This window comes from Syngnathus floridae, chromosome 10 (assembly GCF_059516105.1).
Source record: "Syngnathus floridae isolate MCC-2025c chromosome 10, RoL_Sflo_1.0, whole genome shotgun sequence".
NCBI lineage: Eukaryota > Metazoa > Chordata > Actinopteri > Syngnathiformes > Syngnathidae > Syngnathus > Syngnathus floridae.
In genome coordinates, this window is record NC_142422.1 from 6,123,780 (window position 1) to 6,141,796 (window position 18,017).

General features: G+C 41.0%; 2 protein-coding genes and 1 long non-coding RNA gene across 9 annotated transcripts in view; 2 read left to right on the top strand and 1 right to left on the bottom strand.

Annotated features, from left to right (window-relative positions):
• The window catches only part of LOC148392135 (uncharacterized), an 89,324-nt gene that overhangs the window by 14,686 nt on the left and 56,621 nt on the right, over positions 1-18,017 (bottom strand). The gene's annotated exons all lie outside the window — the stretch shown is intronic.
• LOC148392136 (uncharacterized) overlaps positions 1-18,017 on the top strand; it is a 96,933-nt gene that overhangs the window by 5,218 nt on the left and 73,698 nt on the right. Inside the window, exons 2-3 of one of the 7 annotated variants that reach the window (XR_015860748.1) lie at positions 9,485-9,512; positions 10,630-10,903. The exons of 1 other annotated variant lie outside the window; for it this stretch is intronic. The gene's annotated coding sequence lies outside the window, so the exon portion shown is untranslated. 5 more of the 7 variants (XR_015860747.1, XR_015860746.1, XR_015860749.1 and 2 more) reach the window with 5 other exon arrangements.
• sox4b (SRY-box transcription factor 4b) lies at positions 614-4,851 on the top strand. Its single transcript, XM_088387496.1, has one exon. The coding sequence runs from the start codon at positions 1,086-1,088 to the stop codon at positions 2,316-2,318; it is 1,233 nt and encodes a 410-aa protein (XP_088243622.1). The 5' UTR covers positions 614-1,085; the 3' UTR covers positions 2,319-4,851.

Here is an 18,017-nt window from a genome sequence, read left to right on the forward strand (position 1 = left end):
TTCACACGCACATGTGTCGGAACTGAAAATAAGTACATGTCATCATGTAAGACAGGTTAGGGCAGGGTAATTTTGTGTCTCCAGCAGAAATCCTTCTTTGGGCATTAGTATGAATATATGTATTTTTTTAGTGGGTATGTTAAATGCTTCCCCTAAATTGCCCAGGGGATGTGTATTGCCTGCAGAGACTCTCTGTTGTTATATGCTCTCCAGTTAGAATGGGGGAAGAAAGAAAAAAAAAACATTAATATAAGGTACATATTTATTTAATTCACATTTCCCCACTAGTACAAACTGTTCTCAAACTTTCCATATGGCAAAATCTACTTTGCTTCCCTATATGTTAATGACATACACATGGACTTGGTGGTAGAGTAGAAAAAAAGGGGAGGGGGCCGATAACATAAGCCAGTGTCTCTTTAAAAAAAAATTGAAGTTTCTTGTATTCTGGAATGAGGTCAGACACGAGGCTGCTCATTGCACGCGCTGATTATTATTAGATTCCATTTTGGACCAATCAGCGCCGAGATGGGCGTCGGTTTGGCGTGGAGGCAGGCTAGCGACAGCCTCCCATTGGCTTATTTTTTATCACCGTTGTATCTCGGGAAGGGATAAATGCATGCAAAGGGAGACGAGTCTGGAGGGCTGCTTAAAACTCTGCTGCAAGTAAACAGATGGAGGGCGGACCGTGTTATTCATTTTAAGTTCCTTTTTTCCTTTCCCTCCCCAGCATGTCTGGTTTTTGTCTCTAGGAGAGGGGACACAGGCTGATGCCGAGAAAAAAACCCACTTATAACAGTGCTTGGGAGTCTTTTGCAGTAGCGGGCCAGAGTCAGCCGCATAGACTGTTGTGCTTGCTGGGCACCACTCGGCTCTATTGATTTTTCACCACACAGAAGGAAGGGAGAGAGATCAGTCACGGCAAAAGCTCTGGAAGTTAAACTTTGTGTTTCATATCTGGCCAAACTGGACTGAGTTTATACGACACATCAGAGGAGTGACTTTTTTTTTTTAACTTAACTCATACACTGGGAGAAAAGAGCTTACTTTTCTTTTAAAGTAAGTGCACGGAGAAGAGAGACAGCATGGTGCAGAAGATGAGCCACACAGAGAGCACTGCTGAAGCGCTTTCCTCCTTCTTCAGCGGGGATTCGAGCTCCGGGGCGAGCATGGACCTGGACCCCGCTGACTCGCCCCTCTCCCCCGGCTCCACAGCCTCCTCGACAGCCGGGGACAACCCGGCGTGGTGTAAAACTCCGAGCGGCCACATTAAGAGACCCATGAACGCATTCATGGTATGGTCACAGATCGAGAGGCGGAAGATCATGGAGCAGTCTCCTGACATGCACAACGCCGAGATCTCGAAACGGCTGGGGAAGAGGTGGAAGCTCCTCAGAGACAGCGACAAGATTCCCTTCATCCAGCAGGCGGAGCGGCTGAGGCTCAAGCACATGGCGGACTACCCCGACTACAAGTACCGGCCCAGGAAGAAAGTCAAATCGAGTGCTTCCAAGCCGGGAAGTGTCGGGGAAAAGGGGGAAAGAGTCAACAGTAGCTCCAACAGCACCAGCATTAAGTCGTCCTCATCTTCGAGGAAGAATGGACTCAAATCACCCAGCAGCAAAGCCCACAAATCATTTTTCGGGAACAGCAGTAGCACCAAAGCCTCACAGTTTGCCTCTGAGCAGCCACCGGACCACAACCACCATCACCACATCACCGTCTCCAAGTCCAAGTCGGTGTCATCCACAGCCAAGCAAGTACCGGAGGGCAAGAGGGCCAAGCGGGTCTACCACGTCTACGGGGGCGGCTTGAGCGTCAGTCCCGCGTCCTCAGTCACCGTTCCGGCCAGTCCTACGCTGAGCAACTCGGCAGACTCCAGTGATCCGCTCAGCCTGTACGAGGACGTGTCCAGCGGCAGGGACGAGGGAAGCGAGTCCCCGGCTGGCAGTAGCGGAAGCCCGGGCGGCTCGTCGCAGCGTCGCGGCGGGCAAACGTACAGCAGTCGGCGGGCTTCCTCGCCCACACCCTCCGGGTCCCACTGCTCCGCCTCCTCCTCGTCGTCGTCTTCTTCCTCCTCGGAGGACGAAGAGTTCGAGGACGACTTGCTCGACTTGAACCCGAGCCCCAACTTTGACAGCATGTCGCTGGGGAGCTTTGGCTCCTCGGTGCTGGACAGGGACTTGGATTTGAACTTTGAGTCCGGTTCCGGAGGCTCCCACTTCGAATTCCCCGACTACTGCACCCCCGAAGTTAGCGAAATGATCTCCGGGGACTGGCTGGAGTCCACCATTTCCAACCTGGTGTTCACATACTGAAAACAAGGTGGGCACAACCGACGACCACAAACGAAGCCCTGGGCCCCGGACACAAGAGTGTGGGCAGCTCCTGCTTTTGTCTCCGAACTACCAGACCAGTTACTACCCATTCAAAACTAGCGCCATAGCGTTGCTTCTCGTCTGCAAGTGCTTGGAAAGCTCAACCTTTAAAGCCGAAAAGGGCCCTTTTGTGGGCGGCTTCGCTTTGAATGTGCGGACCGTGGAGGACTGTGGAACAGGCGTGCGTGGAGCGGCGCAAAACAAGCGAGAAGGGGAGAAACGTAACACCGGTTCGGTTTCCTGTTTGAGAAGACCCTCGGCGGTGAACTGGATGACCCCCAACAACTTTACTGTGATTGATTTGCACGTTATGCGGTCCGCCGTTCACTTAATCAATGTTGTTGCTGATTATTTTTTAAAGGGACATTTCACAACTTTTTACCGATTTGCCAAGTGAATTTCACCACTATAAGGTACATAACTCTGGACTGCCGTGCGACATTTTTCTAACGTGTGGTCACAGAGGGATTTTGTATGAAACCAAGGTGGGTTGTTTTTTTCCCCCAAGTTTGATACCTTTTCAAAAGCAAAAAAAAAACAAAAAAAAACACGTTGAAGCATGATAGCTTACTTTGTTCCTATGTTGACATCTAATGTAAGCAGTTACAAATAGTACAGTATTAGGATTATTTAAATGTATAGCTAGCCTCACCTCAACTCGTCTTTTTATTTGTTTGATGAAATGACACTGTAATAATCACCAGCTCTTTTAATATTTCAAACTTCAGGATTCAAACGCATCTACAAATCAGTGCTGAACTTTATACACATCTTCTCTACTATTCAGGACCAAAATGATCATTTCAAGTAATACCTTATTGAAACTCCTCACCAGTTTTTGTTTTCATACACAGAGCTTTGTTTTGTACATGTATTCAGATGCCATTTTATATGGGATATTGTATTTATATACTGGGCCAAGCTGTTTTGTCTTTTTATTTTGTGTTAATTCCTGTTATTGTTATTGTTCTGTCACGTTTTCTTCTCAGGCGAAGGGCTAGAGTTTTAAAAACACACAACTTTGATTCATTTTTTATATTTAAATGTACACACGTTTGGACACGTAAAATATAGGAAACAGTTTGATTATTTTCTCAGTGTATTTTTGTACAAATCTATATGGAGGAGGAGTCAACAATTGATCTGATCCGCCTAGTAATTCAGCTACATTTGGGTTTCCCGATTTGGAAACCTCAGGTGGCTGGTTTCCATGCTGTGTTCAAGGTCTATTAGAAAGCTCTTTTTTTTTATTGCCTGCTCAAAAATTGTTTCCAAAGTAAACCAGCAAAACAACCATAGCATTCTGTGGTGGTCAATGTAAAGCTTTGTTCAGCTACTTTTGACTGTTTTCACAAAGTGATACCCTTATCAGTTATTGATCAGTAATCGATAGTGATTTTGGCAAATTTTGTCACAATAACACTAGCAAGACTTGATTTTTACAACCAATCTAATATTGTTATCCTCTATGGAGAATGTTTTACCATGCAGGCATACATGCAATTTTGATTTTTCCAATAGTCCTTGAATGCAGCAGCAGTCTTTGTTGCAGACTACCTTCTACAGTTTACAGTGCCAGTCTACAGGCTTCTTTAGGACACATCATGAGCTGATTATTGCCAGAAGCTTTTCCCGTGGAGCATGTGGCTTTAACAGTCAGTCTCTGAAGCAGAAGCCTCTCCTTTTTATTTATCTTTCTCTCTGATATATTGCCTACAACACATGAGGAGATTGTAGCTTTAAAATTGTCTTATTTCTTGATGTTTTCATAAACTGATGTCAAACTCATCCACCAGCCACTGGATTAAATTGGCTATCTTTTTAGACAGCAAACAACAAAGAAGATCTAGATCAAGCATATTCAAATTTCTGACTTGAGTTCCGCAACATCTACTTGTTCTGCGTTTCTCATTGTATTTGAATATATAATCTTTTCTACTTGTTGGCTAACTATTAGATAATTGTTTAGTATGTTTATGGCATGGTGAATAGCATTTGTATTTCGGATTCAGGTTACCTAGCTGTTGTGTTTTTCAGAAAAAAAATGGAAAAAATGAGGAAAAATTAAACTCAATCTTTGTATATTTGACTGTATCATAAAGCAAAAAGATTGTGTGTTTATGTATGTTGTTGCTATCAAGGACAGGCACTGTCTAGAACGACTATCTTTTACACATCCTTACTTTTAAGGTGGTCAGTTCAGGACTTTTTATATATATATTATAAATGAAAGCGTTTTTAAGTATATTAACTTTATTTTTCATCCATCCTGTGCAATATGCTGTGTAGAATTATCATGTATTGTCTCTAATCATGCCATAAACAAAGGAACCACCTTTTTTTGAGACTCAGAGAAAGGGAGGAGAACTCATGCCAGCTAAATTGTGTTCATTCACTGCCTGTCAGATTGTTGATATAAACTTGTGTACAGAACTTTTTCAAGGAAGGAAATAAATATCAGCTGGAACTGAAATTCTGTCATTGTCTTTCTTGATTCTTCAAGTTGTTTTTTTTTAATGACATTTGGTCTTTGCATTGTGATATTCTAACTAAATCTCAAAACATGACAATATTTCACAGCCGCACTGCATTTTTTTACAGTACAACTACCCTCAATTAACGATAACCACCAACTAAAACACTAGTTAACAGTCCTCAATTCAAATTCCCATATGCAGTATTTTTCCAAAAGGTATACTTCGCAGAGTGGATTTCATAAAACTGTACTGATGGTCACACCACTTTGACAAAATCTGAAAGAATGAGAACATTTACATGCATATTGCATGTGTGATTTGCACACAGCTACTCGACTTAATTGTATTTACATATGTGATTTTGAATCCCACGACTTCAACAGTCGTTGAATATTCATATTCAATATTCATACGGTACAATATTTTATATTGTGTACATTTATATTTACATAAGCTGTGACATGCATTAAAAATACAGACATGGATGGATTGGCTGAGAAATGTAAAGAGTTGATGTAGACGTAGATGTTACAATAAAGTCCTCTAAAATAAGTCATCATTTTCTAAATTGAAGTGTGAATTTAAGGGGAACTTCAATGGCAGTTATTGAATATGTGAATGAGTCATATAATAATTCTGCTAACATAAACATGAACAGGACAAAGTTGGGTATCCTTTGCAGTACGGTTTGAATACAGTTAAATTCACATTGGCAACGACATACATGAACCTGCTTTAAAAAAAAATCAAGGCAAATATGAGATTTATGATGCTGGGTGATGTGAGTGTGATTCACATCATAATGCATTTAAATGAATTCATAGAGTGTACAATTGCTGTCGAGAGCTGGTGCGCAAACAGAATGTGATGCACAAGGTGACATCTGCTGATAAGACTGGCATGTACTTTCTGCAATCCATTGTGTATAAGCACAGAAAAGTTCATGCTTTTAAGACACACACAAAAAAATAAAAGTTTACAGTACGTATATAGAATAAACAGCCATTTAGGTTGCATCTTTAAATGCATTTTGTATGCTGTTAATTTGCATGATTATGAAATCAGATTAACCAAGTGTTAATAAGGGGTTTAATTCTAAATTACAAATTACATTAGATAAATACATTACTCAGTTACGAGGGCCAATTTTAATTCACGTTGGGACCTTGTTTGAAGCCATTCTTTCTTGTACATTATGCTGTATGCTGGGTGTCTGTGTTCAGACAGTCATGATTTCCCTTCCCCCTCTCCCAGACAGATCTTTATTGTGGGGGAAGGGCTGGTTTAGTCGCAGTCAACCAACAACCCTCCAGCGCGCTGACAAGCATGTCTGCCTGTCTAGGTCTGTGAATATCGTGTGTGTGTCTGTGTGTGTGTGCGTGTGTGTGATGGCTAAAATTCTATTGCATGAAATGAATGACAGTACAAGGATATCCCCACAGCGAGAGCAGACACTATATGTCGGCCTCTTCTGTGATGATTTATGGGGTGCAGATTACTTTTTGATGGTTGGTCATGGTCTTCAATCAGGCATAGTGGTTGAAATAAACATGCACCAAAAGTTTTAATGTATTATATTTGTGCATTATACAACTAAGTTGAGCTGTATGAAATGTTCAGGTGAACGTTTTGTCTATAGAGTACAGAGCCATTACTGTAGTCACCTTGTGGTGCTGTCATTTAATAATTTTTCTATCTTTTTTTACAATGATGTCTTGAATAAGTTGAGGTGTGTTATTGCTTTGCTAAAGAGAGTGTCTTACTATTACACAGCAGCAAAGGAATGTATTAAATCAGCATTTTCAAAAAGGCTGAGTCAATGCACTGTTTTCAAACTGTGTATGAGATACTGCTCCGAGTATTCTATGTTCACTGCAGAACTTGATGAATCTGCAGCTGTTTTATATATATTTTTTCTATTTTTCCAAGAAACTGTATTAGCCCTTGCAGAGTCACAGCAATTGTCTGATATATCAGTTTTATTCCAACAGTGCATGGTTGGGTGTAATTACTGACTCCACAGTGAATATAAATATCTCCCCCTTCCTTCCAGCATTCATTTTGTGTTAGCTGTGGTATAATACTTTATTCTTCAACCCCCCGATGATAAATATCATCACGTACCATGCATGCACATAATATCAGCAGTTTGCCATATAATCTTGTATATTTCCAAAGAGCACTGGCCCCTCTGTGTAAGCCTTAAGCTCCTCCGAGCTGTATGAAGCGTGTTCAGTGTGCAGGCTCATGCATGGCTCATGCATTGCTCAGCTGACTCCTCAGTGGGAGAGAGGCAGGCATGAGCCGGGGCACAACAGAGTGGAGCGGAACAGTCTCGCTGCTGGAGTCAGTGGTCCAGTAAAACCACAGCAGGGGGGATAAGAGCTGTGCTAGTGGGTGGGTAAAGAGAACCATGACTGTATTGCAATGGCGACCTATCCGCTCAGTTCTCTTCCCAGGGGGCTGAGGCAGTGGTGGTATCAGTATTTCTCTCCTTTTATTCCAGGTTTTGCTCCAGACTGAATCACTTGTTTGCTGTTGCAGCCCTAAGTTTTGAAATACCTGCAGGGCTCCAGACTGTCCTTAAATTGTTACATTTGTCATCTAATATTTAACCAGTCCGATTTTAAAATGATTATTAAATACTTGTTTTTACTTGGAAAGTCCTGCTCCACACTCCAGCCCACTTGTTGATGATGATGCAAATTAGCTGGTTTGCCAACTGATGTCCAAAAGTGTAAAGCAGAAGGCCAGTGTGTCAAAAAGGTGTGATACAGAACTGAATTGAGATCATGGTACCTACAGTAAAGAGCCGCACTGCACAACAAAACACAATATTTTGTCCCTTGTGTGGCTAAATAATGTCAGCCAGCCTACCAAGAGGTTATACAACAATGCAAACTACACACTATGCACACAAATGCCTCCTAAACAGCGTCAGTCTAAATTGAGCATTATTACCTTTGTAGGGGTAGATTTGTTCATGTAACTCTATTATTTGATGTAAAAAGTATGTTGATGTTAAAAGTGTTGTGTATCCTCACATTTGATCCTCAATATCCCCTTAAGAAAAACAGAGCGAGAGAACAAAAATCAATGTAGCTATTTCGTTTGACATGTTGCTCTTGGATATGGATTTATTCCATGTTAAAATGCAATCATAGTAGCAGGTAATAGATGATGAAAAACACAATGAACAGAAATGCCATTTTGTTTTGTACACACAATTTTCCATAATGTGTCAATTTTATGTGCCAAGCTGCATAATAGCACTATTTAAAATTTGCTGCAAATATCAAAACTCTATATGCTCCTAACCTGTTTTTTTTTTTTCAGAATCAGTTTCAAATAATCAGTTTGGCAGACGCATCATAAATAAGAGGGGGGGGGGGGGTCAGCCTGAATCCCAGAGCAAAATTTCATACCACATTTAAAAACACGTTCGATGGGTTAATTTCTCCAAATGCCATGCCTTAGCCTTGACGTTTAGCATTTCATGAGATTGTCCCACCTTTTCTAGTCACTACAAGCAGGTTACGAGGTTGTAGAACCGGCAAGCACATTCAATAGCAGACTCTTTTTGTTGGCTCAGCGACACATGCACTATACCCGCTCATGTGAGCTTCCCTTCTTCTTGTGTTAATATATGAGAGACTTGCTCCATATCCAAAGTGACTTTTGATAACGTCTGCACTATTGCATTATATAAATAATATGGATTTTAATTGCATTTGATCACATGGTTTGGCAAACCCAAAAGGTTACAATTAATCAATATTGCATGCTTAATCAACTTCATGCTAAAAATAAATAATGAATATAAATAATACATTTGAAAATAAAACATTGCAAATGACATTTTAATGCATGTTATCAACTGAAATACGGTATACACTGTACAGTAGTGTAATAAAGGAATGAATCAGTGTATGGCACAGGAAGGCCAGACGGGGGACATGACTATAGAAATGTAACTTGCGATAGCAAAAATGAACTGACATAGCAGGGACCTAAGTACAAATAAATTGATAAGACAAAGAGGGAGACCTCAAAAGACACCTGCGTCCATAGGGACCTGTTTAGTTGGCACAAGGAACAGCGCTGACAAGGACAGGCGGGGAAAGAAAGAAATCTAGAATGAGACCTTTTTCTTTTGTTCCTGTCTTTGTTCACTGCTGCTGCTATTTCAATATTGTAGAAATGGTCACCTCCAATCATAAGTCCAGGACAGTGAATGCAACATGTATTGTATTAAAACAAAAAGTGCAGTAAGAAACCACTACAGTTGACTTTTTGTGCATTATTTATTAAGAGGGACGAAAAGTGTCACACCGAGTTGTTGTAATATCGGTAATATTTTGTGAAGATTGAATTTTGTGGCTAAAAATAAATAACAAAAGTATCCTAATTGTTGTTCATTAATAGCCACAATGCCACTATAGCGGAGAAATGTGCATAGTTTGACTCGGAGAGGGCGGGACTCATGTTTGGAGAGCGCAATGAACTAGGCGCGGCTAAAACGAGCCCCATCCATCTATCACACGTGTAGACAAAGGGGGGACTCCACAACACAAAGCAGCATGTGTCCTAACAAACTTTATTTTTTTTCCAGCCCGCACGGATGCACAGCCACACGCACGGAGAAAAGCACCTTCAGGTAAGTTGCCCCTGAGATGAATACTTGCGTGCGCCCCCGCTCCCGGGGTGATTTTGTATGTTCTTTTCCAGTAAAAGTTGCCGCTCTTGTTGGTGCGTCAGCGCTCAAACTTGAGCACAAAGCAGCAAAGGTAGAGCGACATAGACACTGGTAGGCAGGCAGGAGAGAGAGAGAGGAGCGGTCCCTCTTTTCCTTTGTCTGATGCTCTGTCGCGAGCTTTTTGGACACTACTTGAAGAGACGTCATCATGCTCAAAGTACAGTATGTGTAATTTAATTAATAATTGTGAACTTTAACAAAAGTGAAGCTGAGTTTGTGTAGATGCTTTGTTTTGTTCCTTCGGGATGTTGCGACTGAGGACAAAGCAGATGCTCGTCAGAAGTTTACAGCGAATGCGCCCTTTTTGTGTGTGCGCGTGGAGGTGGGGGAAAAGTGGTTTTATTGTTTATATTCACCGTTTCCTCATGCAAACAGTATTACACAGCTTGATGTATACGCGAACTCTTTATTCATGCTCCTGCGAGGATTCGAATGCACCATGGGAATTTAGAACAATGCAATCAGGTGTAAAGTCAGTAAGAATAGAAGAAACTTGTTGCATGAATTAATAACCGATTTTGAATGAACTGGGGTGTTAAGGCGTTAGTATAAGCTGTAAAAAGTTACATGTTGCTAAAAACTTGACTTTTGTTTACTGGAAGCAGATCAACAGGTATAAGACTCAGCAGCTTCTTTGTTACAGTAAAGGCTCCTTTGTTCTCTGTCTATACAAAGAAAACTTAAAGAAAGATGCACAAATCCACCAGGAAACAACTTTTCTTTTAAAGTTGAAACGATTTTCAATGAGTGCAAAATGTTTAATTTTCATTTTTTACACTCAAAGGGAATTTTACTTTTACTTTTGAGCACATAAAAAAACTGAAGCCACAGGATCTCAAAAACGTCGATCTCTTACTAGAGTTTATTTTTTCTCTTGCTGGGTTTATGAAGCACATTATAGATTAATCAGTACAGGAACTGCTTTTTTAAATTGACCACATCTAAGTTTTCCTTCTTTGTTACTTGTTTTCTTTTCTTTCTTTCCTTAACAATTGTTTTCTTTCTTTCTTGATTTTAGCTGGAACCTAAAACTCAGACAACTAAATGTTCTTCAAATTTTTGGGAAGCAGATGGAGAAACTCCAAAGTCATCTATGAGGAAGCTTTGAGGATTAAGAGACAGCATACTTTTATTTTTGGAGAAGATGAGGACTCGGGATTTAAACTCCTGGAGCAGCTTTGCCTTGAGGGACGTGTTCAAGGCATACTTGGAAATGTAAAAACCTGGATATACTCTGGAGATTAAATGTTCAGCGGATTGCAGAGTATTGAATTTTGAGCCTATGTGGTAAAGTAAGTGACCTAACTTCATACTTGTTCAGCAACTTTTGTACTGCATTGTATGTCAGTCAGGGACCCTCTCTCACAATGAATGCACACACCACTTGCTTTACAAACAAACAAACAAAAAAAAATTGGAGACACTGTAAATTATCCTCACAGATGACTAGGTTGTAAAGTGCCAGGCAGACGGACAACTACATGCGTCTGCCAAACATTGAGTTTTGTGTGGGTTCTCAATGAAAGTTATTTAACTCTTATATTGTATCATGACAATGTGAAACTAATATTATTAATTAATTAATAATTCATTAATTAATCATGCAACCTCTGGAACTTGGAACAAATTTGTTGGTGCCATTTGAACTTGTTTATTTCCTTGTTGGGTTGAAAACTAGTTTCTGTGATTATTAGGTGAGAGAGAGCATGATAAATTTGCATTATGTTCAAGGTTGAAGTTAATTCAGGCAGGCATTTATGTCCTGAGAAAAATCTTGAGTGATTCACTTATGTGTAACCTGTGCAAATTGTGCACGTAAGGAAGAATTTGAATGGAGAGTGAGAGCTTCATGATCATTTCATTCTTTTTGCAGCACCTATCAATGATGTCATTGAGAACCAATGAGAGCGAGTACTAGCTGTTGTTAGTATCCAAGCCCCTCCCCCTTACTTTTTGCATACCACATGGTCCTGCAGCATCTCATTGTCACTGTGACTGTGCCTTACTGGCTGCAGAGGAACACAACCATGAACACTTTTTGGCTCTCTCATAGACACATTTTCAGAAATAGACAAATAACTAAAGATTTATTGATTGTTTGACTTCACAATTGGGTGGGCACATATTCCGCAGACTCAACTATTACAGTACAAACATTTAAAGGTCAGTCGTCTCTCCACTTTTATATGTGAAAACAATAAAGCACACAATCTTAAATTACAAAAGGCTAGTTCATAATTTGGATGTATCTCTTTAATTATTTGTAATTTTCACACAAATATGAAAATAAGGCAAAACTAAACTGAACTGAACTAAAATAAAATATTTGAAAAACACTGAATATTGCAGTTTCAGAAGGACCGAGTGTGAGAGTGGCAAAATTGATGTATTTGAGTATCTTATTAGTAATTAATCTGCAATTGTTAATGTTAGAAAGCTTTAACACTCTGGGACACCAGCATTCATCCACCTCCTGGCCTTCGCGTGGATCTGCCATGGGTCACTGCATGGAAGTGCTTGGATCAGTGGAATGTGGGTCACTCAACGGTACGGTGACACACAGGTAGGACAGATATAGGTCAGTGGCGTAGAATGGGTGCTGATGAGTCATGCAAACAAGGTTAGCAGGGATAGGAGATGTGTGTGTCTGCGTGTGTGCTTGAAAAAAAACATGTTGAGCTGTTGAAACAAGACAGGAGTGTGCCTGTCTTGTATCTTCTCATGACAAGCATTTGGCTCAGTATCTTGTTCAAGGACACTTTTACAAAGTCAAAAGGGTCCAGGTTCAAGCCCACAATCTTTAGGTTGGGAACCAATCACTTTACCACCTGAACATTGCTGGGAGTGGGAATTGAATCAAGCTGCTTGTACTTAAGTTAAGTCAATGTGCCACCAGTGATGAAAAACAATATATTCATGTGATTATTTTGTGCAATGGTACCCAATGAGGAATGAAGTGAGTATTGTAACTACTTTACTTTTATGATATTTTTATTGCAATTTCTAGATGGTAAATTTCTCTGTGAAGCAGTAAGATCCATTGTAAACGAGCAAGTCATTGCAGAGGATTTCATGCTTTTGCCTTACTTTTTGTAGTATAATTATATTGCTTATCAGTTATACGATTATCAAATACATTGATGTTTTCATAACGTTAACATTTTGAGGGAGTATTATGGAAGTGCTTTTGTGCTTTGTCTCAGTGGGAGATGAGTTTTAAAGCTGATCTACTGAGTTACACAGGACAACATTAGCACTTTAATCTATGTCATCTTTTCGCTCTGAAGCTTAAATGTGTAACTAAACTGGGACGGTCGTTAAAATGGGCAGTGGTTTTGCAGCATATCTTCCATCTGGTTTTACTATCACACTAATTTAAGCTTTTCATTCAATTGAAGATTAAAAAAACATATTGCTCTGTTGGAGCTGAACATCAGAGTAATGTATTAGGACTAATAATTCAGATCTGAATACAATAACCCTAACCCTAACCCTAACCCAACAATTAGAATAGTAAACAACGGTAAAAATTCTCGAGAACACCATATAATCAATATCATTCATTGTAGGAGAACAAACAATGGATCGTCTCTTTCCCTTTAAACTTAGCGTGCTAGGGATGCACAAAATATTTTTACAATAAACTGTAAGCGGACATACACGGGCAGATGATATAAGGCTGTCTTGGGCAATCTTAGATCACCCCTGTGAAATGTTAAGTGTACTGAAAAAATAATGTTTATTATCGCTTCCAAGATGGATTTTGATTGATTTTCCCTTTTGTGCCCATCAATGAGAGGACACTACTGTACTCGAAAGCTACAGTACAGTAAATTACAGTGCGCTAAAACATAGCATTAGTCTCACCACAACGAATTGTAGGGACAGTTCTAATTCTCATCCTATTGCAAATAATCAGAGCTTAGTATTACCACACAGCGCCTGGTGCTGTGAGATAACTTAGCACGCTCTGCTGGTATGCTAATACATCCCCACATTGGGGGACAGGGATAAATTATTATATATTTTTTTATGACTATTCAGCAGGCAGAGCATTTGAAGGAAGGAATAGGTGGATATGAAGAGGGGGGAAACATGAGTGTTAATGATGGACAGAAAATAAAGGAGGAAAAAGGTGTGACAGAGACCAGGAGGATGGGATAAAATGTGCAAAAAGGATAAGAAAGATGAGATGAATGTTACACATTGGTCTCTCTTCTGTTGATAGTTATTCTTTCACTGTGACTGAATGAAGTTGTCTGTGATTAGGTACACCTGAAAATGGCGGTGTGTCTAATGGTGTGTCCGAATGACGTCACAGATCAAACAGCCAATCAGGAGGTGGGGGTGAGGGCGGTTGTGGCACTTTTCACTTTCACTTAAGCTTTTTCCCTAATGAAGTGGCCTGTGATTAGGTACACCTCATGGACACTTCAATAGCTACACTACACGAGGTAAAGAATAAAGTAATAAAGTGTAGCGAACGATTCGGTGAATGATATATTTGAACAAATCTTTTGAGTGAACCGATTCTAAAGATTCAGTTCACTTGAGAACAGGAATGCACATCACTAGTACAACAGAGTGGAGACGAATGGGGGTTGCCAGGTCGAAATAGCCGACTGGTTGGTGACACGGGCTCTTGCGCGGAAAGAATCTGGTTCGATCCCAGGTGCAGGCATACATATAAAAGCTCTTTTAGAATTGGAACCTCGCCTTGTATGCATACACGTATGCAAACAACTGCAAGTATTTATGTGGGTCGAAATAGCCGACTGGTTAGTGACATGGGCTCTTGCATGGAAAGAATCTGGTTCGATCCCAGGTATCAGCATATACCTAAATGTTCTTTTAGAATTGGAACCTCGCCTTGTATGCGTACACACATGCAAATAAATGCAAGTATTTATGCGTAAATAAATAAGGTGGCTTATCGAAAGTGTTAGCTCCTGCAGAACGTGAAACTCACCAAAATCTTTTCACGCTGGTATGTTTAACGAGGGTAACTTGGAAAACATATTGGAACGTGGCCCCGAGGACTAGAGCTTGACACCTGTGACCTTTGACCAAGATATTTCCCTAATAAAGTGGCCTGTTATTAGGCACACTTGAAAATGGCGGTGTACCTAATGGAGTGTCCGTGTGATATCCTCGTTAAGTGCAGGTGCGTGAAAACTTTTAGCTCCTTTTGAACGTGAAAGAAGCTAAAACTTTTCACGCACCTGCGCTTAACGAGGGTCACTTGGAAAACATGTTGGAACGCGGCCCCGAGGGCTAGAGCTTGACACCTGTGACCTTTGACCATGATATTTCCCTAATAAAGTGGCTTGTTATTAGGGACGCTTGAAAATGGCGGTGTACCTAATGGAGTGTCCGTGTGATTCCCTCGTTAAGGGCAGGTGCGTGAAAACTTTTAGCTCCTTTTGAACGTGAAAGAAGCTAAAACTTTTCACGCACCTGCGCTTAACGAGGGTCACTTGGAAAACATGTTGGAACGCGGCCCCGAGGGCTAGAGCTTGACACCTGTGACCGTTGACCATGATATTTCCCTAATAAAGTGGCGTGTTATTAGGTACACTTGAAAATGGCGGTGTACCTAATGGAGTGTCCGTGTGATTCCCTCGTTAAGTGCAGGTGCGTGAAAACTTTTAGCTCCTTTTGAACGTGAAAGAAGCTAAAACTTTTCACGCACCTGCGCTTAACGAGGGTCACTTGGAAAACATGTTGGAACGCGGCCCCGAGGGCTAGAGCTTGACACCTGTGACTTTTAGCCATGATATTTCCCTAATAAAGTGGCGTGTTATTAGGTACACTTGAAAATGGCGGTGTACCTAATGGAGTGTCCGTGTGATTCCCTCGTTAAGTGCAGCTGCGTGAAAAGTTTTAGCTCCTGCAGAACGTGAAAGTGACCAAAAACTTTTCACGCAGGTGCACTTAACGAGGGTCACTTGGAAAACATGTTGGAACGCGGCCCCCAGGACTAGAGCTTGACACCTGTGACCTTTGACCATGATATTTCCCTAATAAAGTGGCCTGTTATTAGGTACACTTGAAAATGGCAGTGTACCTAATGGAGTGTCCGTGTGATTCCCTCGTTAAGTGCAGGTGCGTGAAAACTTTTAGCTCCTTTTGAACGTGAAAGAAGCTAAAACTTTTCACGCACCTGCGCTTAACGAGGGTCACTTGGAAAACATGTCGGAACGTGGCCCCGAGGACTAGAGCTTGACACCTGTGACTTTTAACCATGATATTTCCCTAATAAAGTGGCCTGTTATTAGGTACACTTGAAAATGGCGGTGTACCTAATAGAGTGTCCGTGTGATTCCCTCGTTAAGTCCAGCTGCGTGAAAAGTTTTAGCTCCTGCAGAACGTGAAATTGACCAAAAACTTTTCACGAAGGTGCACTTAACGAGGGAATCACATGGACACTCCATTAGGTACACCACCATTTTCAAGTATGCCTAATAACAGGCCACTTTATTAAGGAAATATCATGGTCAACGGTCACAGGTGTCAAGCTCTAGCCCTCGGGGCCGCGTTCCAACATGTTTTCCAAGTGACCCTCGTTAAGTGCAGGTGCGTGAAAAGTTTTAGCTTCTTTCACGTTCAAAATGAGCTAAAAGTTTTCACGCACCTGCACTTAACGAGGGAATCACACGGACACTCCATTAGGTACACCGCCATTTTCAAGTGTACCTAATAACAGGCCACTTTATTAGGGAAATATCATGGTCAACGGTCACAGGTGTCAAGCTCTAGCCCTCGGGGCCGCGTTCCAACATGTTTTCCAAGTGACCCTCGTTAAGCGCAGGTGCGTGAAAAGTTTTAGCTTCTTTCACGTTCAAAAGGAGCTAAAAGTTTTCACGCACCTGCACTTAACGAGGGAATCACACGGACACTCCATTAGGTACACCTCCATTTTCAAGCGTACCTAATAACAAGCCACTTTATTAGGGAAATATCATGGTCAAAGGTCACAGGTGTCAAGCTCTAGCCCTCGGGGCTGCGTTCCAACATGTTTTCCAAGTGACCCTCGTTAAGCGCAGGTGCGTGAAAAGTTTTAGCTTCTTTCACGTTCAAAAGGAGCTAAAAGTTTTCACGCACCTGCACTTAACGAGGATATCACACGGACACTCCATTAGGTACACCGCCATTTTCAAGTGTACCTAATAACAGGCCACTTTATTAGGGAAATATCTTGGTCAAAGGTCACAGGTGTCAAGCTCTAGTCCTTGGGGCCACGTTCCAATATGTTTTCCAAGTTACCCTCGTTAAACATACCAGCGTGAAGATTTTGGTGAGTTTCACGTTCTGCAGGAGCTAACACTTTCGATAAGCCACCTTATTTATTTACGCATAAATACTTGCATTTATTTGCATGTGTGTACGCATACAAGGCGAGGTTCCAATTCTAAAAGAACATTGAGGTATATGCTGATACCTGGGATCGAACCAGGTTCTTTCCATGCAAGAGCCCATGTCACTAACCAGTCGGCTATTTCGACCCACATAAATACTTGCAGTTGTTTGCATACGTGTATGCATACAAGGCGAGGTTCCAATTCTAAAAGAGCTTTAATATGTATGCCTGCACCTGGGATCGAACCAGATTCTTTCCGCGTAAGAGCCCGTGTCACCAACCAGTCGGCTATTTCGACCTGGCAACCCACCGTCGTCGCCGCTCTCTTGTACTAGTCATGTGCATTCCAGTTCTCAAGTGAACTGAATTTTTAGAATCGTTTCACTCAAAAGATTTGTTCGAAAGAATCGTTCACCGAATCGTTCGCTACACTTTATTTATTCATTTATTCTTTTTTTTTTTTTTTTTTTTTTTTTTGCCTCGTGTCGTGTACCTATTGAAGTGTCCATGAGGTGTACCTAATCACAGGCCACTTCATTAGGGAAAAAGTTTAAGTGAAAGTGAAAAGTGCCACACCCGCCCTCACCCCCACTTTCTGATTGGCTGTTTAGCTGTGACGTCACTTAGACATTCTATTAGGTACAACGCCATTTTCAGGTTCGTTCGCGAAGATTCACGAGTGAGTGACAGACAGCGTTGCCGCTATGCCAGCTGACACACGTTATGCCGACATTGATGTTTTAATTTTGTATTTGTTGGATTGTAGTTGGTGTTATTATACTGAATGTGTTTGTGTTTGAATAAAAGCGATTCGTTGAACGATTCGTTCGAGCGAATCTTTTGAGTGAACTTATTCCAAAGATTCAGTTCACTTAAAAGAACTGGAATGCACATCACCAGTTGCATGAGCTGTAATTTGTTGTAACCAGGGCTAATAACAGATGTGATGTCAATTTCATTCAACATTTAATTTTTAAGTGTTAATTGTACATAATAAAATGGAGTTCATTCGAGACTTTTTTTTGCTGCAAATGGTTATATAAATT